We start from the raw sequence: 22,194 nt of genomic DNA, 5'->3' as shown, positions 1-22,194 counted from the left end.
TTCCTAATTCCTATCCTGAAACCGTCCCATTACAGCCCTGCGCTTCTCTTCATCCACACGCGACTGCTTGATTGGTCCTCACAGTTGTAATCTCAAAAGAAGCTTCCCGATCGTGAAATGCAATTGGTGCACAGAACTGTCAATCAACATGATAATCCCGCCCTAATGCGCGATCCCTTGATGGAAGAGTGACCAGACCTCCGTCTCATCTGACGTGCGTCTGCATTCCACACACTTTTGGTAAGCGAACATGTTTTGAAATACATACTCAAAACTTTGTGAAGTGCTTCGTTATTATAATATAACTAATTTTACATGTCTACATAGTTTATTTAGGGCATAGGTTGGGAGATTAATGGTCCTCTATAATAAACTCTCGTAGTTGTCAGCGTCGACGCGACTCACGGAGCAGCGCGTCATTAATGCTGGACGCTACATTCATTAAGTAAGTCCTCAACTTTGCAATCTATCAGCGTTTCGGAGTTGAGAGCGCTTTGACAACTCCAATTCCGTTTACAAAAAGTACTGGTGATGATGGTACAGGGATGTTATGTTAGTGATGCCACGGTACCATGTACTGAATTATTGTCATAAATGATGTTGATTTTTACATGGTAGTACATCAAAAATACCATGCTACTACCAAGGCACATTTAAATAAATAAATAAAACTTTTAAAAAGAAGTAATTTCTTATACTACCGGTATTTGTATCTACATTCTCTGTTTGCCTCTGGTGATGATGGCATATAATTAAACCAAATCAATAGTATATTGCTGATTTAGTATTTTACTTGTTTGTCACATTTCTACACCTAATAAGGTCTTTAATCATTTTAACTGTAGCTTGCAATTACTTTAACAGAAATACAAAGTTCTGTCATGAAATGGTGATGGCACAGGCTGGTTGGTCCTCAATTTGTTAGCAAGCGATGACATCGTTATCTATAGTGCAGCTGATTGGTTGCTGAGGCTCGCCGCTCAACATTCAGATACTTGGCATTGTTGCTTGCTTCAGAAACCCTCCACCTTCCCCAGCTCCACCTGTATAGATCTACTACGGGCTTAATCATGTATGTTACATACAAAATACATTAACTTTGCCACATCCATAACCGTGTCAATCTCTCCGAGAGTTGACATGAAAGAAATGTATTTTCCTCATTTGTTTAATCCTTAACAGATAATTAGTGTCATGTAGTACAATGTGATATTGTGTGTGCTGTGCTTTTGCTAGTGAAATGGAGCACTGTTGAGTAGTGAGCCATTGATTTCCATTTGAGTTAATGGACCTTTCCACTAGTCGCTAACAGAGAGATGCTGAGCAATTACATGTGGTTAGCTTCTCCTGAAACATGAAACCTAAATATAACTATTATGAGAATGTGACTTCAAACCTGTGTTATTTATAAAATATCCAATAGCGCAAAGCAAACCTTGAGCCTTGGATTGAAATAAACTAACATCCATGTCTCAGCACTGATATGTTCTGCAGGAAGGTGAATCTATGTTGTGGATTTAATGGTTTTAGATTAAGATCATTCATTTTATTCTACACACATTATTAGTTTCATGCATTAAGAGTAACAAATGTGTGAAATCTTTTGCAGTGTTCTCTCTCAAATGTGTCATTGGGAGTTAATGTGACAGCGGGTGTAATCCAGAGAGCAGTGTGTGTGTGTGTGTGTGTGTGTGTGTGTGTGTGTGTGTGTGTGTGTGTGTGTGTGTGTGTGTGTGTGTGTGTGTGTGTGTGTGTGTGTGTGTGTGTGTGTGTGTGTGTGTGTGTGTGTGTGTGTGTGTGTGTGTGTGTTTGCGTGCGCATCTAATAACTTAATCCCCTGTATAATCTTCTGGTGACACACAGTTACCTTACTTGTTTCTGGATAGCAGGCCACAGAATGAAACTAACATTACACATGCAAGCTATGAAAAGAACTGGTGAGGTGTTTATAACTGTTTACCAAACTTGAGTACACTTTAACAAAGTGCACTTGTGTAATAATGTCATATTAAAAGTTTTACCAATGTGTTTTAATTTTTTTTGTCATGTTTGTACTGTTATTTTAATGTGTTGATTAACATACTGAAGTACATGTAAAGTACTTGATTATAATTTAACCGTAGTGTTTTAAAATGTCATCATTACAGATGTCATACAAGTTTCAATAGAAATGACGTTAAAATATATTTATTAACTTGCAATTAAGGGTCCAAAAACATTACATTCAAGTTTCACTTAAGCCTTTTTTTAAAGTATGTTATTTCCACAAGTAGTATTTTTTGTAAAACTATAAAGTGTGTGTGTGTGTGTGTGTGTGATCATTATTACCTTATTTTGATTAGTTTTTAACATAAATTATATTAAATTGGGTTATTAATGGCACTTGCAAACTGTCAGGTTCATATTTTAGTCTTCATTATGTGACAAATGTATTTATTAACATGCAATTAAAGGTCCAACATTACATTTAATTTTCACTTAAGCCTTTTTTTAAAAAAGTATATTATTTCCACAAGTAATATTCTTTTTAAAACTATAAAGCGTGTGTGTGTGTGTGTGTGTGTGTGTGATCATTATTAACTTATATTGATTCGTTTTTAACATAAATTATATTAAATTGGGTTATTAATGCCACTTTCAATCTGTCGTGTTCATATTTTAGTCTTCATTATGTGACATTGTGAATGATGTGTGAGGATATTTGGTCTAACTGACTGTGTTTGTGTACTTCCAGGTGCTGAAGTTTGTTGGTGTGTGTGTGTGTGTGGTGAGGTGAAGCCATGCCGCTGGTCAAGAGAAACATCGAGCCAAGGCATCTGTGCAGAGGAGCTTTACCTGAGACCATCAGCAATGAACTGGAGTGTGTGACCAACAACACACTCTCTGCCATCATACGCCAACTCAGCAGCCTCAGTAAGACCTACTCTATCATGTTAGATGGGCTCAAATAGATTTTGAATTTTTTAAGCTGCCTTTACAATACCATCATGTAATATGTACGCTTATTTTCTGATGTCAATATGTTTTCTTTTCAATCATTTTTGACAATTTACCCAAACAGCTGGACAACAAAACAAAAGCAAAACTAAACAAAAAACCCAAGCAAAACAAAGCAAAACAAAACAAAAAACCCAAGCAAAACAAAGCAAAACAAAAAACCCAGGCAAAACAAAGCAACAAAATAAAAACAAGCAAAACTAAACAAAAAACCCAAGCAAAATAAAGCAAAACAAGCAAAACAAAACAAAAAAAACCCAAGCAAAACAAAACAAAAAACCCAGGCAAAACAAAGCAACAAAATAAAAACAAGCAAAACTAAACAAAAAACCCAAGCAAAACTAAACAAAAAACCCAAGCAAAACAAAGCGAAACAAAACAAAAAACCCAAGCAAAACAAAACAAAAAAACCCAAGCAAAACAAAGCAAAACAAAACAAAAAACCCAGGCAAAACAAAGCAACAAAATAAAAACAAGCAAAACTAAACAAAAAACCCAAGCAAAACAAAGCAAAACAAAACAAAAAAAACCAAGCAAAACAAAGCAAAACTAAACAAAAAACCCAAGCAAAACAAAGCAAAACAAAACAAAAAAACCCAAGCAAAACAAAGCAAAACTAAACAAAAAACCCAAGCAAAACAAAGCAAAACAAAACAAAAAAACCCAAGCAAAACAAAGCAAAACAAAACAAAAAACCCAGGCAAAACAAATCAACAAAATAAAAACAAGCAAAACAAAACAAAAAACCCAAGCAAAACAAGCAAAACTAAACAAAAAACCCAAGCAAAACAAAACAAAAAACCCAAGCAAAACAAAACAAAAAAACCCAAGCTAAACAAAACAAAAAAAAACCCAAGCAAAACAAAGCAAAACAAAACAAAAAACCCAGGCAAAACAAAGCAACAAAACAAAAACAAGCAAAACTAAACAAAAACCCCAAGCAAAACAAAGCAAAACAAAACTAAAAAAAACAAGCAAAACAAAGCAAAACTAAACAAAAAACCCAAGCAAAACAAAACAAAAAACCCAAGCAAAACAAAACAAAAAAACCCAAGCAAAACAAAGCAAAACAAAACAAAAAACCCAGGCAAAACAAAGCAACAAAATAAAAACAAGCAAAACTAAACAAAAACCCCAAGCAAAACAAAGCAAAACAAAACAAAAAAACCAAGCAAAACAAAGCAAAACTAAACAAAAATCCCAAGCAAAACAAAGCAAAACAAAACAAAAAAACCAAGCAAAACAAAGCAAAACAAAACAAAAAACCCAGGCAAAACAAAGCAACAAAATAAAAACAAGCAAAACTAAACAAAATACCCAAGCAAAACAAAGCAAAACAAAACAAAAAACCCAAGCAAAACAAAACAAAAAAACCCAAGCAAAACAAAGCAACAAAATAAAAACAAGCAAAACTAAACAAAAAACCCAAGCAAAACAAAACTAAAAAACCCAAGCAAAACAAAGCAACAAAATAAAAACAAGCAAAACTAAACAAAAAACCCAAGCAAAACAAAGCAAAACAAAAAATACCAATTAAACATTTCTACAAATATTGCCTAAAAAACAATAACAAAAAGTCACAAAGTTCTGCATTGACACTAATTGTAGAAGTTTTTTTTATATATATATTAGAAGTAATATAAATGATTAATTGTATACATTTATAAATAAATAAATAAATAAAAACATATGCAGCCTGACATTTATTCAAGACAGCCTTGTTCTGAGAACACATTTTAGCGTTCTGGTTAAAATCATAATAGAGTTGAATCTATATGCAAGTAGTTCTGTTTTACACAAACACCCTATAACTCAATAGACGGAATGAGATTAGAGATAACAATGCTTTTTGTCCGCTGGCTTCCAGCAAATGCTCTAAAGCATTAATCCCATCAAGTGCAGAGAGAGATCGACAGATGTGGACGCCGAGTGTATGCATGTTCTGTGGGGTCAAAGATCCTGCGTTGGTGAATTCATGTTGCCTGTAATTTCCTGTGTGTGTGTGTGTGTGTGTGTGTGTGTGTGTGTGTGTGTGTGTGAATCTATGGAATGAGACCTGTCATTTGATTTGGAGTGAATATGTATGTGTTGCAGTTCTCCAATATATTAGATCATGCACCATAATTATGTAGGAGTGGACATACTGTAATGTTGAAATAGCTTGGCCTCAGCTTGCATCAAGAGGATTGTTCCTAATGTTCCTGATGGTTTCTGCATTCTCTAAAGGACTATTTCAAAGCTCATGATGTCCGATCTTCTGTCTGTTTCCCTCATCTTCTACAGGTAAACATGCCGAGGACGTGTTTGGTGAGCTCTTTAATGAAGCCAATACATTCTACCTGCGTGCTAATTCTCTACAGGACCGCGTAGACCGTCTTGCAATCAAGGTCACTGAGTTGGACTCTAGTGTGGAGGAAGGTCAGTCAAAGGTCAAAGGTCAAGGATGACATACATTTGATCAGAGGGGGGGCGGGTGCTTTTCTAACAGGATACGCGGTTCAAAATGACCCGTGGATCCCCTTTCTTGGGTGTATTTTAATGTCACCATGAAATTAAAATGACAATTCTTTTTAATGAAATATCGCAGTATATATTATAAATGATTTATCCGTGCACATCATTATTATTATCATGTTGTGTTTACTGATGTGAGGGCGGGGCAACCTGTCCTACATTTTTCCATATGTCATAATAGAGGGGAAAAAGGACCTTATATTTCATGCGACTTTAATCATGTTAACTATGTTTCTCATTTAATTAGTTGTTTTTTAAATTGTAACAAAATTTGTACCAGTGCCCCATGACTGCATATGCATATAAATTATTTATAAATAAAAATGACTCTCTGTGGTAAGTAACCACAAGTTATTGCTTAAAATATCAAAGGTTAACCAAACGATAGTATTAAACCAGTACCAGTGAAATATTAATAGCAACATACATGAATGATGGGCATGCCCTGGCATAATCTGTAGATTATCAATTTATTTTTAACCATTTTGTCACTATTCTTTTTTAGAAAATCTGTAAAATTGATGGTAAATGTGTTAAATGGAACTACTATAACATCAAAAAATACAACTCATATTATACAGGGCATGTATAGAACTTTGTAAATGGTGTGTTTTCTAATTCTGTGGAGAGCAGAAGATATTGTGTGCCTAGAGATAACTGATGTACTTTGTGTAAAAATCTCTCTGTCTCCTTTTTGCCACAGTATCACTTCAGGACATTAACATGCGTAAAGCCTTCAAGAGTTCTACTGTTCAAGACCAGCAGGCGGTGACAAAGAGCAGCACTCCAAACCCCATCACAGAGATGTACAACACCAGCGACAAACCACCACCTCTGAACATACTGTCTGCTTACAGGTGTGTGTGTGTGTGTGTGTGCGTGTGTGTGTGTGTGTGTGTGTGTGCACCCAAATTCACCCAAATATTAAAATTCTGTCATTAATTCATCACCCTCATGTTGTTCCAAACCTGTAAGACTTTCGTTCATCTTCAGAACACAAATGAAGATGTTTTTGATGAAATCTGAAAGCTTTCTGTCCCTCCATTGACAGATACGCAACTACCACTTTGACGTTCAAAAAGTTCATAAAGAGATCGTAAAACTAATCCATATGAATTGTGCGGTTTAGTCCCATTTTCTGAAGAGACTCGATCGCTTTATATGACGAACAGATTTATTTTAGGCTTTTATTCACATTAAAGGTGCATTGCGCAACTTTTCATGTTAAAAATACCTGTTTTTCTATCCTATACATGCTTAAAGAACTGCCTGATGGGCTGAATGAGCCCTTCTCTGCGCACTGAGATTGCCTCTATAATCCTGTACAGTAAAATTTAAGAGGGATTCGGGCTCGAATTTGAGACTGGGCGTGACGTCATGTGCGTTCACGCTCACCAGGCTATGTCTCGCAGGTTTGTGTATTCGCCGGCGCCGCTATTCTCCGCATCAGCGAAGACAACTCGTGCGTCAAAGGTAGAAGATGGATTCAAAGAGACCGGCTTGTAGTCCATTCCAAACCCCAACGCAAACTCCACGTAAAGTAAAGAATAGAAACATTTTGTCTAGTGCCACCAAAAGGTCCAAATTGGAGTCAGACAGGCGTCGGAGTAAGACGAGAGTCAACCTCGGGAAGGCATTCAACAAATGGAGAGATCTCCGGTCTGCTCTTGGTCTTAAACGGGATCCTCAGTTGGCTTTTTTCTTGATAAAACTGTAAGATATAGCCCAGTCTCTAATGTTTGATACGGCCAATCTACCGTATGTATGACAACAAATGACGATGCGTAAAATGTGTAATGCTTTAGCGTAAGCTAGATACATGTACAATCAGAATTGGTTTTACTACCATTGTTAGTGAACAGTTTCATAAACTAGGAATTGTGTTCGGAAGAATAGTACAACATGAAACATAAAACATATCCAATAAAAGATGCGTGTGGTCCATGAGCGTGCACAACTCTGGTTGCAGTTTCGCTTGTCGCCAGAGGGGGCGTAGTTCTGCAAAAACTCAGACACTTGCGTTTTGCACCTTTAAACATTGATCAGCGAACATAAACAGAAGCTCAACCAAACCTCACTGGTTCTTGCAGAAGCTCAAACGTGATGCGTAACACGAGAATGAACCTCATTGGTTCTTGCACATCAAGCGAACATGTTTGAGCTTCTGTTTACCACTGATGTGTGAGTTGATCAATGTTTATATGTGAATAAAAGCCTAAATTTAATCTGTTAATCATATAAAGCGATCGAGTCTCATCAGAAAATGGGACTAAACCGCTCAATTCATATGGATTAGTTTTACGATCTCCTTTTGAACGTCAAAGTGGTAGTTGCGTATCTGTCAATGGAGGGACAGAAATCTCTCAGATTTCCTGTAAAAAGATCTTCATGTGTTCTGAAGATGAACGAAAGTCTTACAGGTTTGGAACGACACGAGGGTGAGGAATTAATGACAGAATTTAAATGTTTAGGCGAACTATCCCTTTAAGATACTTATTGTGTACAAATGTGTTGTGTTTGTTTGTTTGTTTGATCCAGGGATGACCATATTGATGGAATCAAGTTCTACACAGACCCCTCATATTTCTTTGACTTGTGGAAGGAGAAAATGCTTCAAGACACAGAAGACAAGAGAAAAGAGAAGAGGAAATATAGGGTAAAATAATCACTCCGTTGAATGTTTTGAATGACTATAAATCTGGTAACGTTTTTGCAAATGTAGTTGGGTTTGCAGCAGAATGAGTTTTGCTTATTTGACCCATTCACACACAGTTCCTTTAAGTAAAAACTCACTCAAATGGATCCTCTCCCTGAGGAAAATCATATTGCTCAGAATGAACGAGTTTTTAGAAGCTGAAAGCTCAGATAGTTTACATCTTCTGGCACAGGAGCAGAAGCGGGGAGTTGATGGGACGCTGCCTCGTGAGGTGAAGAAGGTTCGTAAGGCTCATAACCGCAGACAGGAATGGAACATGATGGCTTTTGATAAAGAGCTACGGCCGGACCATCGTCATCATCATCATACACTTCGCAGGGGTGTATCGTCTGAGGGCTCGCTGTCTCCAGAGTACAGGTCTGATATTTTAAACCGCATTTATGCCATAATAATCACATTGCTACAAAAAATTATTTCAACTCATCACTCAGGTTTAAAAAAAAAAAAAAAAATAATATGAATGGTTACAGTGATGTACTTAGTAATATAATAAGTGAATGGGACAATTAACATTAAAATACACACCGGCATGATATGCACAAGGATACGATACAAGAATTTTAAGGCATTCATTTAAAGGCATAATGAAATCAAAATTAACAATTCTTTTTTTTTTTATAGAATATTATAGTGGTTATTATAAATGATTTATCCATGCAAATAATATATATTATTTGCATGGATAAATAATTTATATATAAAAGTGTTCATAAGTTTTTGAAAGACGTTTATTGTGCTCATCAAGGCTGCATTTATTTAATAAAAAAAACACAGTAATATTGTGAAATATTATTAAAATTTAAAATGTGAATATTTTAAAAGGTTATTGTGTTCAAAGCTGAATTTTCAGTGTCACATGATCCTTCAGAAATCATTCTAATATGCTGATTTTTACTGCCTAATATATATATATTTTTTTTGTGGAAACCATAATACACTACCAATTAGAGGTTTGGGGTAAGTAAGATTTTAAAAATAATTTGAACAATAATAAATGAATACTTTTATTCAGCAAGGACACATTAAATTGAAGTGACAGTAAATACATCTATCATAGTTTCCACCAAAATATTAAGCAGCCAAAACTTCCAACATTAATACATTTAAGAACCATTATTAATAATTGAGCACAAAATAAGTATATTAAAATGATTTCTGAAGGATCGTGTGACACATTTTAAATTTGAATTATTCCAAACTTTTGACCGGTTAAGTATTTACATAAAGTACTTAGTAATTCTTTTAATGAAGCAAACTAGATTTCTTATGATTCGGTTCCTCAGAAATCATTATTGCATGATTAGCATGAATCATCTTTTCAACAGACCACATCCAAACAGCTCCGACTACCCAGTCCCAGCATGCCACGCTCCAGCCCGAGCACATCCCGTGGACACAGCATCACAGGGTGCTAATGGAGGGGTGGAGCACGAGTACCACAGCATCGGAGGGCCTGCAGGGGTAACTGTGGCTGCTGATGGAGGTTACAGAGTGGCTTTACTCGCTCGAACACATCCAGCTCCTCCACAGTACCTGCCCCGGGAAAACGGGGTCAATGGAGCCGTCATGCTTCCACCAACAGACTATGGGTAACAGCAAACATGCATGACTCGGCTATTTTAAATAAACAAGATATTGTAGTTTTCTGTTTCTGAATTTGTCAGAATGCTGAAAAAAACGTTAGTATTTCCATGCTAATTAGTGCTGGTCTAGTCTCACACTGGACGCGCAAGCAGAGGCGAAGCATCATGCACCCATTACACAATTTGTGTAGCTCTGACTCGTCACATGCTTTCGTTTACAATTGCCAGCATAGTCTCTCCTCCCACACACACCATATAACCATGTTAAGCCATATAACATGTGTAGTGTAGCTTATATGATAAATATAGTCTACAACTTTAGTCTACTCTTTGACTATTTCTAATGCAAAACTTTCTGTTGCAGTTTTTCTCTTCAATTAAAAAAAAACACATATTAGTTAAATGCTTTTATGGTGAATTTTGTTCTGCTCCTTGTGTAAAATAAGTGCACTTAATTGTATTGAATGTGCAATTGTAGTGTACTTCAGATCTTATGACTATATTTAAAATAACTGTACTTATATACACTGTACACGCAATTTTTTTTATCACACACACACATACAAACCACACTCTGACATACATACCAACACACCCACGCAACTATAGCTATATAATTTATCCAATTGGCTCATATTTAGAAGCATAAAGTGGGTATTTGCTTTATAGGCCCAACCTGAGAAAATTGCACCATCTGGTAAAAAAAATAGTATTTTTTTTTATTTTGAGGCCTTGGCAACAGAATGAAAGTCTATTAAGAAAGACTGCATAATTTTATAGTTAAATGGCACTGGGATTAAAAATTGCCGTTTCAATGGGGGCAATTAAGGTCCTTAGTGTAACTATTTTGTGTTACTTGTGTAAACTAGATTTATTAAAGGAAGTAGGGGTGAAAAAAAACACTTGTGGCAAAATGTATGCTGTTGGCATAAACACAGGCAAAATTATCAACAAAAAAAACAAAGCTGAATAAGACAAAAATGTTCATAAGGGGTTAAATGAGTCAAAAGAGCACTCTAAAGTTCAGCTAATTGCATTTAAACTATAACACGATTTCACTTAATTGCAATTGACATGCAGTTATATGTCCGAAAACATTACATTTAGTTAGCACTGAAATATATTCTTTTAAAATTATTTACGTTATAATTAACTTTTTAAAAGTACAAGCGATGTGAATGCTGCTCTAACTTGTTAACATGGGAGTCGGAAATAAATATGCTTTGCTTGTTGAGACTCAACTTTTCACCGTCTCGATCCTTGGGTTCAGATGGCAGCGTTCAGACTTATTCAAGTGAACCGCACTAACAGAGCAATCGCACCAGGGTTCGTTTTAATCCAACCAAGCGTGAACATCTATAAGGTTTACTGGAATGATACAGTGAGCACTGGAAAAAGCTACAATGTGGACCAGACTTTTATGCTAATAGTCAAAAGCCTCTATCCAATGACCATGTATGCTGGCCCATGTAGAGGTTACTTGGAGAGGTTTCCAAATACTCTATTTTTCAGCTTCTCTCTGTCTCTCTTGTAGTTTGATGGAGTACTATGCCAGTTCAGGCCCGCCGCCTCCTCCACTGGCTCTCCTCATTCCCTCTGCACAGACGGCGTTTGCCTCACCTCCAGCTACTCCTCATCCTGGACCAATCACATCATCCCTACGGTGTCCTCTTCCACCTGTCCCACCTCCCGGACCGGTTTCAGCTTCGCCTCCTGGAGGTCCTCCTCCTCCTCCAGCGCCTCCACCTCATCCCGGTGCACTCGGAGAGGGACGGAGACGCTGTCTGAAGCCCGTCGCAGACGCTCGCAGTGACCTACTCTCAGCAATACGCATGGGTGAGTCGAGTGCTTTCTGCATATTTGTAAACATCAGCAGGAGAGTGCTGTACATTAACATGACTACAGTACACTTGTGAAAAAGAAGTACAATTTAGGATGCTTAAGGAAATAATATACTTAAAGAGTTAGTTCACCCAAAAATTAAAATTATGTCATTAATGACTCGCCCTCATGTCGTTCCAAGCCCGTAAGACCTCCGTTCATCTTCGGAACACAGTTTAAGATATTTTAGATTTAGTCCGAGAGCTTTCTGTCCCTCCATTGGAAATGTATGTACGGTATACTGTCCTTGTCCAGAAAGGAAATAAAGACATCATCAAAGTAGTCCATGTGACATCAGTGGGTTAGTTAGAATGTTTTGAAGCATCGAAAATACATTTTGGTCCAAAAATAACAAAAACTAGGACTTTATTCAGCATTGTATTGTCTTCCGGTTCTGTTGTGGATCCGCGTTCAGTGCCGCCGCTGACGTAAGACGCTGCTGACGTGTGTCTGGTGTGTGTGTGTGTGTGTGTGTGTGTATTCTGGTTCTGTTGTGGATCCGCGTTCAGTGCCGCCGCTGACGTAAGACGCTGCTGACGTGTGTCTGGTGTGTGTGTGTGTGTGTGACGTAAGACGCTGCTGACGTGTGTCTGGTGCGCCCGAGCTTCGTTTACAGTCTGAGGGAGACGCACGCTGGAAACAAAACAATCTTCGCAAACATGTCTAAGGATTTCCACACAGAGGAAGACTTGCATTTTTTTGCCAAGCCATATTTATTTGAACCCGAATACACGGACGCACCAGACACACGTCAGCAGCGTCTTACGTCAGCGGCGGCACTGAACGCGGATCCACAACAGAACCGGAATACACACACACACACACACCAGACACACGTCAGCAGCGTCTTACGTCAGCGGCGGCACTGAACGCGGATCCACAACAGAACCGGAAGACAATACAATGCTGAATAAAGTCCTAGTTTTTGTTATTTTTGGACCAAAATGTATTTTCGATGCTTCAAAACATTCTAACTAACCCACTGATGTCACATGGACTACTTTGATGATGTCTTTATTTCCTTTCTGGACAAGGACAGTATACCGTACATACATTTTCAATGGAGGGACAGAAAGCTCTCGGACTAAATCTAAAATATCTTAAACTGTGTTCCGAAGATGAACAGAGGTCTTACGGGCTTGGGACGACATGAGGGAGAGTCATTAATGACATCATTTTTGGGTGAACTAACCCTTTAAGTTCAAACTGAGTGTAATGTTTTCGTACACTTCATTGGAGACACTACAGGTAAAAACAGTGTTTTGACTAGACAAGGGACACCTGTGAACAATAGAGGGGTTTCACCAACGTCACGTTCTGGGCGGTAACCCGGATGCGCGGCCATTATGGAGGCACTCGGATGTAAACAACAGCATTGATTGCACTGTTTATGTACTACTGAACACATTGTTACACTAATAAACCACGGAAAAAACACGTGGTAGGTGCGAAATCATATAGAGAAGGACTTGGGAAGCAGGAGAGAGCGCAACATTTTGACAAACTAAAGTTAATATGTGGTAAAGATCCGAACGAGTTAGGTTCTCTAGCACGTAACATTACTGCAATTCTTCCATCTATTTATTATAATCCCGACATAGGATACGTTCAGATTGTCAGTCCAAAAAAGCACATGAAATCCGTTTCAAGTTACATCCATATGTGGTTTGAAATCCTATTCAAATCACATATCAGGACATCAGCCTCAGTCTGAACGATCGGATTTCGCGTGGTATGTCTTAAAATGCAAACGTCATTTATAGGATACATGCTGAAAGTCACTGCCGAAACAATGCTGTGTTGTTGCAAAGTGCCGGACGAGCAGAAAAGTATTATTTCTGAAACCGGCGCAGACGAGCGTGGGAAAAAAGCAGTAACGTTACGTATACCAGCCTCCTACAGTTCTGCCGCAGTTGTCCAGCGCGGCGGCTACACATTTCCATTTGTAGCATTTAAAAAAGACAACATCTAACATTATATTGCAAATGCAACCCCCCTTATCAACGCAAAGTCATTGCCATATTACCAAATAACATGCATGGACACACGTCGGATCTGAACAGTTGAGATACACAGTGTGGACATCATTTTAGATCAGATTCCAATTTGATACAAAGATAATCGGATTTGGACTGACAGTGTGAATGTAGCCATAGTTAACATTAACTGCGTCGACATTTTAGCCATAGTCAACGCTTCATCATTTAGCAGCTACATGTGTCTGATGCTGTACCTCTCTCAACCCCAAACGCCTTCTTTCATCAGTTTTTTGCACTCTTCTCTTTAACTTTTGACAGTCTATAGCACTCGACATGTTTTTCCCGATGTGACCGATTGGTACAGACCAAAACTCGACCATTTTTTTTAGCAGCAATAACCAGCCAAATTTGCGAATCCATTCAGTTCAGTGGCATTATTTACGTTCTGTGCCTCCAAAATGGCCGACTTCCGGATTGATGACGCGTCGTGAAACCCCTCTATAAATCCATGACACATCAGACAAGGGAACACATGGCAGGATCACATGACTATAACAGGGAATCACATGACAACAGGAAACATGAGACATGACCAAAACAAGACGTGACAATTATAACAAAGTGCACTTTTTAAGCGCAAGCGTCTTTTATATCATATATTATTCGCAAGTACAGATTTTTTACAAGTACAAAACAAGTGCACGTTCAATACAATTAACTTGAGCACTTCTTTATCACAAAGGCACATACAATACAGTACGTAATTGGAATTAATTTGGATTAACCAACCATTAATATTGTAATATTCTTGTAGCTTGGATGTAAATGTAGATGTCTATGTTGAGTCGTATGATTCATTTAATTTTTAATGCTTTTTTTTTTGTCCAAACTCAGCAGCTACTATATAAGATTTTAAGAGTGTCAATGCTAACACAAAACAAGTTGGCCCTGTGTACTGTATAGGCTATTGTACATGTTTTGTGTGTGTGTTCAGGCATCCAACTAAAGAAAGTACAGGAGCAACAGGAACAGCAGGCTAAACGAGAGCCGGTGGGGAATGACGTGGCCACTATACTCTCTCGCCGCATAGCCGTGGAGTACAGCGACTCAGAAGACGACTCAGAGCTTGATGAGAATGAATGGTCTGACTGATTATGGTCAGCCACACACACAATGGTAGAATAGAGACCTTCCTTGTAAATAAATACGTTCACCTTCAGACACCCACATATAGTTGATTATTAACTCTTTCCACGCCAATGACGATTTTTCCATCGTTTATGACACAACGCTTCCTTGCCAATGACCGAATTTTCCAGCAATCCATGTATACGGGGCGCTATTACACATCTTCTGATAGAGTACAAAATATCTGTATCAAAACACAGATGAAGGAGAAGCAGAAACAAGCGATAGAAGCATTGCTTACGCACATGTAAGATAAAGCGATCATTAAACAGCATAATTTCGACCCAGGACGAGATATAGGACTGTGATGCTTTGGGGGTGTTGATGGACTCCATCATTGTTTTGATCATTGTTCTGAATCCGAATCCGTTTAGATATTCATACAACAAAATGTTCTGGAGGCCATGAACATTTTGTGAAAATTATCAAAAATCCTGGCACTGACTGGCAACTTTTCTTTTAAAAAAAAACCTGGCAGGGAAAGAGTTAAGAATGATGTAAATTTCTTAAAGAATGCTATGCAATATAAAGGGAAGCACAGAACAAAACACAGAACATTTTTTTTGTACAGAAAATGACAATTATTCAGAATTTCTTAATTAAACTATTAGCAATCAAGGTCTTGTAGTATTTTCTATATTTATTATTTCAGTTTTATTTCAATTGAATGATCTGCTAATGTTATTTATGTTTATTATATATTACTTTTTCTGTTACCTCTTGTACCACAAAATGTGTGTGTGGGAAAAGCTGTGTGAATATCTCTCTCTATCTCTCTCTCTCTCTCTCTCTCTCTCTCTCTCTCAAAATAATATAATTTTTTGATTAACAAATGAATTCAAATGTGCTTTCAAACAATAAATATGACATCTAAGCAGAATATGACTTCTGTCCCATTTATGCCAAAGTCAATTCTTTTTTGAGTGATTAAAATGTTAAATCTCCAAGGCAAATAACCAGCTGTGGACTTGCTGTTGAGCTCCAGTCTGGTCCAGTCCAGTCCAGTCTCCATTAAATTAAGCCTTAAAGTTCTGCGTAATTAGGGCGTGGCCACTTGAGTGACAGGTGGATTGCCGGTGCTGTCACTACTAGCCGTTTGTCTGCTGTCTGTTAGCTGTCACGTCACCTCAGCTAATCCCACCTCTTTGCCCATTTTCGGTGACGCGCTGCCAAGATGGCGACAGCCGGCTCCATACATTTTGGGCTTCAAAAATGCGCTTCAGAAACCTATGGGTGACGTCACAGACACTACGTCCATATTTTTTTACAGTCTATGCACCACACACACACTTTGAGATGATTGCAGCTGAATAGATTGAATGACAGTCTTACACTTTCTTTACAGATCTTAGGAGATTACCATTGGAGGAATTGGAGACAGGAGATAATACCAGGAGGTAGCGGAGATGAAGAAACACACGGGTAGGAAACCACAGGTAAGCAGTCCAAATAATGTTTGACGGAGTCCTAGTCGTGGACCAGACCATCTCTGTGCGTGTGGTGCTGGCTTATGTAGAGCGCTAGATAATGATGGGAGACAGGTGTGTTGATTGAAAAGTGCGGGTGATGGCCAGGGAGGATTATGGGAAATGTAGTGCGCAGAGGTGACAAGTATGGTGATCCTGACGGTACTCCCCCTTCCGGAAGGCACGACCTCCCGCACAACAGAATCCAGCCAGGGTGAGAAGGAGGGTATCCAGGAGCTGTGGCAGGTGAATAGGACAGGGGCCCAGGGAGGATCGGCCCCCGTGGCTTTGACCCGGAAGCTAGTCTGGGCCACTATGCTCCCCCCCCCCCCCAAAACGTTTTCTTGGGAGGAGCTATGGGGTTGTGAACCGGAGCGGACTCTTGCTCACTCTGGACTGTGCTCATGGACCGGAGTGGACTCTTGAGCGGGTTCATGGGCTGAAGCCATCACTGGACTGTGCTCATGGACTGGTGTGGAGCTGTGTGTGGCCCAGACACACATAGGGCCCTATTTTGCACCCAGCGCAATTGACTTTGTACACCGACGCATGTATCATTCGTATTTTGCACCCGTGCAAAGCGGACTTTTCCCTCCACAGACGCACGCCGGCAAACTAGGGAATGAACTTGGGCTCCCTGGGCGGTTCAGCGCAAAAGAGGAGGCGTGTTCCAGCGCAAACAATCCCTGGTGCTAATTTGCAGTTCCAGAAAACAATTGCGCCACTGACCAGAAAAAACCTAGTCTAAAGTCAGTGGCGCTTTGCGCGTACATTCAGATGCTATTTTAAGTGCGCATGCTTGGCCATAATACAGAATGTGAACAACGCGCATTCACTGTAGATGATTCTCTCATCTACACAGATGCATTTTACTTTTTGCAAATGAGACATTATTATAAGGAAAAATATTAAAACACGAGGGAAATCATTGTTGTGTCCATGACGATGGGAAAAATAGGCATAAAGCTTACACATTTACACAAATTTTTATATGCATGTTTAACCGAAGCTAATTTGGGTGGGTTTGTCCCATCCCCAATGTCACTTCTCTTTCTTTTACGGCCTTGACGAGAACCTCGATCTCCTTGGCTGTGAACCGATTCTGAAGCGCACATGGTAAATGCGCCGTTATATTGCGCCATGGAACAAGCGCACCTTGTTCATCATGCTCTTAAAGGGAATGTGATATGATGCTCTTATTGGTTTGTTTCCCGTTACGCCCAAACCACACCTATGAATAATGAAGCTATTTCAGACCAACCCCTTTTAGATTTGCGTTGAGCGCAAGAGTCATTTATCCCGCCGGTTAAAGAGCAACTGCGCCGAGATCCGCCCACAAAGTTACTTGCGCTTTGTGCTTGACACTTCCGTTTTAGATCGTTAAAATAGGGCCCATAGAGGTTAGAGCCATAATGGACGGTGCAATAGCTCTCCGAATTGGGCTCTGGAATTTCCCTCACTGGAGCGGATTCAGGGGTTTCACTTTTTGGAGCGGATTTGGGGATTTCACTCTCTGGAGCGGATTCTCGGTCTGGGGAAAACTCTCCTACGGAATCAAGGACTGAAAGGAAATTTAACTGGCCGTAATGGGATTGATTCCGAACTCTGGGTCTGGAACGGGCTTGAGGGAACGAAAAACTGGAACGAAAAACGAAACAAAAACGCTGGTACCAGGAGGGCTGGAGTAGATTGGGGAGACAGCGACTGAGTGGGGCTGGCGTCTTCAACAACCTCGCCAACAGTGAAGGACAAACCACAGCACGTAATCTATGTATTGAGCTAGAGTACCTGTGGTAGCACTTGCTGGTCCTTGTAGAAACAGCAGGTCATCCAAACCACTCCAGAAGACCATTTTCATTGTCTCATCGTTCCATGGTACCTGGTGGGCGAGCTGAAGGAACTCCAACATAGAACTCTATCGGGCGGCCATCTTGGGTTATGGAGAGAAGCAAAGTGGCTGGATCGAACGAAATGGAGCTCATGGTTGTTGTTTATCCGTTAGGGTCTGGTCTTCTGTCAGGAAATCACAGACTCATAGATATACGGTGATACACAAAAGTGGTTTATTGATGAACAAATGTGCACACAGTGAGTAAGGGGAGGATATTGCAAACAGTCCAGGTGAGTTGCAGCACACCAAGCGGCAACCTTCCGGTCTCTCTCTTAAATCCAACACGGAAGTGACTTAAACTGCAATTCATCACCTGCCCGTTTTTACAGTCTATGCACCACACACACACTTTAAGATGATTGCAGCTGAATAGATTAAATGAGAGTCTTACACTTTCTTTTACAGGTCTTTGGAGATTACCATTGGAAGAACTGGAGACAGGAGATATTATCAGGAGGTAGCGCCACAAAGCAGCACACAGGTAGGAAACCACAGGTAAGCAGTCCATACGTTTGATGGAGTCCTAGTCATAGACCCGACCATCTCTGTGCGTGTGGTGCTGGCTTATGTAGAGCGGTAGATGAGGATGATGGCAGACAGGTGTGTTGATTGAAAAGAGTGTGCAGGTGATGGCCAGGGAGGATTATGGGAAACGTAATGCGCAGAGGTGATTGGCATGGTGATAGGTGATCCTGAGAGGTATATCCGTATTTTAAAGTTTTAAATAATTTGTTCTAGGAATCAAACATCTCTTCAGTGTTTCGACTGGCTTCATTTTTCACTCTGCCTCAGTTCACTTCAAGGCACAATATGTACAAATTTTTTATTAAAATATCCAAAAACCACTAGAACAACGCATATTTTGTTGACGTGTGTACTAACATTATACCAAATGTTTCCAACCATGTTTAAATCCAGATAAATCAGCAATTTTAACCAGTGTTACGGACTGTGCCTTGCGTCGTCTATCAGTGACGTCATACCCGTGTTACCCTCAATTTCCGTATAACCATGGAAACACCAAAGATACTTTAATATATTATGCATTTTATTAGACAAGTGAGCAACTGTTTGGATACTTTTATCGACAGAAATCTATTCATTGTTTTATAGCTCAACACGGTTAGTCTTATTTTTGATATCGCTTGTTTTCTTGATTTACCGCGAGTAACATGTTTGTACCTCACAGAGACAACACTATTGTCAAGTGGCTAACATAGCATAATCAGAGAGAGCTTTCTCAATCATACAATATATTTTTTAAACGAATTGCATGTCATTTAACAACACAAGTCCAGTTTTTAATATTACGATATTGTAATATTGATCTAGATTACTGCAAAGTGCAACAAGTGTCTCATACCAGCCACCGAGCGAACGCACCACAGAGTAACACTATAACAACTTTCAACACACTCAAATGTATTTAGTATGATTGTTTTAACCATGTAAAACAGCGCTGTGCTACCCCACATACGCAACGAAAAGAGTGGAAACAGTCGTCTGCATCATTAAAGATCCGTTGGAAAAGAGACATTAGCATTCGCTCCAGCTGCCTCGTTTTGCTCCACGACTCTCGGCCCAACCTGCTTCATACGTTAAGTAAGGGTTAATGCCCTCCGAGGTGACCATTGTCAGGTTTTAATGGACGACGGCGAGGTGTGAACCGGCCGACGCTCAGTGGAGGACGGTTGCCTCCGCCGAAGTCCATTAAAACCTGACAATGGACACCTCGGAGGGCATTAACCCGCTTATACCATGGTCACTTGCCAAATAAAACATTTTTAAAACATTAGTTTATATTTTAATTAGGCTAAATCTAGTTTTTACAAATAATAACTTGCCTGACGGTTTATTTAGCAACCGGAGATATTTATAGTCCGCTCAGCTTGTAGAACCCTTCAGGTTCAAAAATGCTTTTTTTTTTTTTCATGAAACACAAAGGTAGGCATAGTTATTTTTTTATTACACATAAAACAATCTCCGTTTTATTTACATTTTTTCTTTCTTCAACAGCATCCAACGTCAAAGTAGTCATATTCTCCATAAATGTTAAAAGAAATAACGAAGTCGCTCATTGTTGTATTAGTAGGCTATGTGTAATATCTAACTAACGTTAGATGTTTGTTTGATAGAGCAAATTGTAAACGGATACTTTGACTGCCTGTTGCTATGGTTACTCACAGCTGTTGTAGGCAGCGCATTTATTTATTAATTTCGAATGGTAAACAGTCAGTTTCACCAGAACTACTTTACTAGGTGTCCTCTATTACTTTTTAACGGACACCCTGCAGCCAATCAGAATCGAGTATTCACCCAGACCATGGTATAATAAAACTGTAATACATTAGCTCATCCATGAATATGATTTCTGCCTGAGTCCCATCGGGTTACTTTTCTATCGGTTGTGGAGGTGAAGACAACTCCCATGATTCCACACTCATTCACAGCGTCATCAAGGTACATCTTTGTTTTGAATAAGCGACCTCTAGTGGCGAAAATTACATATTGTGCCTTTCACTTCTTAGTTAAGGACTACAAATATAATTGAAATGACACAAGAGGTCAGGAAATGCATTCTGGATATTCCTTATTGAAGAACTTGCTGTTTTGAAACCTAAAACGCAGCATTGTTTGAACACAATAGTGGGGGATTACAATCTTTTAATGATTCAAACCCACTGGCGGGTGCATTAGGCCTCATGAATGGGATAGGTTAACAAATCACAATGGCATTAGTGCTCATTTTTTTCAGAATTCCAGAAATGTAACATACTTCACTTACTTTTGGTGTTGTACATCTGAATATGATGGAATGACATTTTATGAAAGTCTTATAGAGTTCCACCTATTGCAGCACAGATTTTACCTGTCAACTGTTCAAATTGGATTTATTTGTCCTTCTCACATTAACAAAAGAATAAAGTATTTGTTCATTAAATGCCTTAAAAGAATGTCTTTTAATCCTGATCATCAGAGGAGAATTAAATTATACAGACTGAAACAAGCGACTCTAAATCTAACGATTTAGATTGGATGATGCGGTCATCCGCAGTATAATTGATTTAAAGCTGAGCATTATTGTGATGAAAGGTTAGCACAACATAATACATGGCAAAGTGAAAAGCAGTCTGGTGAGCGGATGCATCCCTTTCTTACATTGTTTTGTTTACTGTCTGCATCACACACACAGAGCACCTGGTGGGCTGTCTGTTGTTTTTCCTGAGAACATTCTTTCTCACACTCAGGACTGTTGTTTTCAAGTATTTGAAATTGTTTTTAGTCGAATTAAAAACCCATAGCCTCAAAAGCCTTTGCCCCTGTTTCCATATGGCTCAGAAAAGTTCCCATAGCGATCTCCCACTGGCCCTGCTCATTTGCGATGGTGGTTGAAGTGCAGCATGCTGCCATGCAAAGTTCATTAAATCACTATTTTACCACTTAAGCTTAATCCCTATACCAATACAACAGTATACAATCCAGAAAGACAAGAGAGAGACAGACAGAAGAAGAGGGCTTAAAGACTTGACGGATCAGGTCTGACGTTTTGTTTTCCCACCGTTGCCAGGGAGTGCAAGGAATCTTTGCTTCTGTGCACTTCTCTCGAGGAAGAACGTGGGGATGCGGGACATGTCCTCCCATCCGCCCCATGAAACGCCTTGTCAATCTAGGAGGACTGTCCTTGATTGTGGCCATCTGCCAGTGAATTCAGCAGGGCATCGGCTTCATAGAGCGCATCCTATTGTCCTGTTCTTGTATTAAGTTTGCATTAAGGTTGAACTCGGGTGCAGGAACAAATCACAGATAAAGCTAGTCCTATGTTTTTGGAAGCACTGCCCCCTCTCTATCCAATTCACACACAGCAGCTCCTACTGTAGAGGACGTCTTCACCAGTGGGGAGTCAAAGAGGGTCTTATGGAATGCCTGTCCTCGGTTTAGTTTTGTTTTGTTTATACATTGACAATGTGTAATGGCGCCT

General features: G+C 39.2%; 1 protein-coding gene across 1 annotated transcript; it reads left to right on the top strand.

The window, feature by feature from the left end:
* Nucleotides 1-79: 79 nt before the first annotated feature.
* On the top strand, nucleotides 80-14,928 carry wasf3a (WASP family member 3a). Its single transcript, XM_056247400.1, has 9 exons — nucleotides 80-240; nucleotides 2,735-2,913; nucleotides 5,281-5,415; nucleotides 6,215-6,368; nucleotides 8,050-8,167; nucleotides 8,400-8,584; nucleotides 9,553-9,816; nucleotides 11,345-11,646; nucleotides 14,665-14,928. The coding sequence occupies exons 2-9, from the start codon at nucleotides 2,781-2,783 to the stop codon at nucleotides 14,820-14,822; spliced, it is 1,449 nt and encodes a 482-aa protein (XP_056103375.1). The 5' UTR covers nucleotides 80-240; nucleotides 2,735-2,780; the 3' UTR covers nucleotides 14,823-14,928.
* The last annotated feature ends 7,266 nt before the right edge of the window (nucleotides 14,929-22,194 follow it).

Source organism: Rhinichthys klamathensis, unplaced genomic scaffold (genome assembly GCF_029890125.1).
Source record: "Rhinichthys klamathensis goyatoka isolate OS25496 unplaced genomic scaffold, OSU_Roscu_1.1 h1tg000046l_1, whole genome shotgun sequence".
NCBI lineage: Eukaryota > Metazoa > Chordata > Actinopteri > Cypriniformes > Leuciscidae > Rhinichthys > Rhinichthys klamathensis.
Note: the sequence above shows the minus strand (reverse complement) of the source record. Positions and strands in the feature narration are given on the sequence as shown.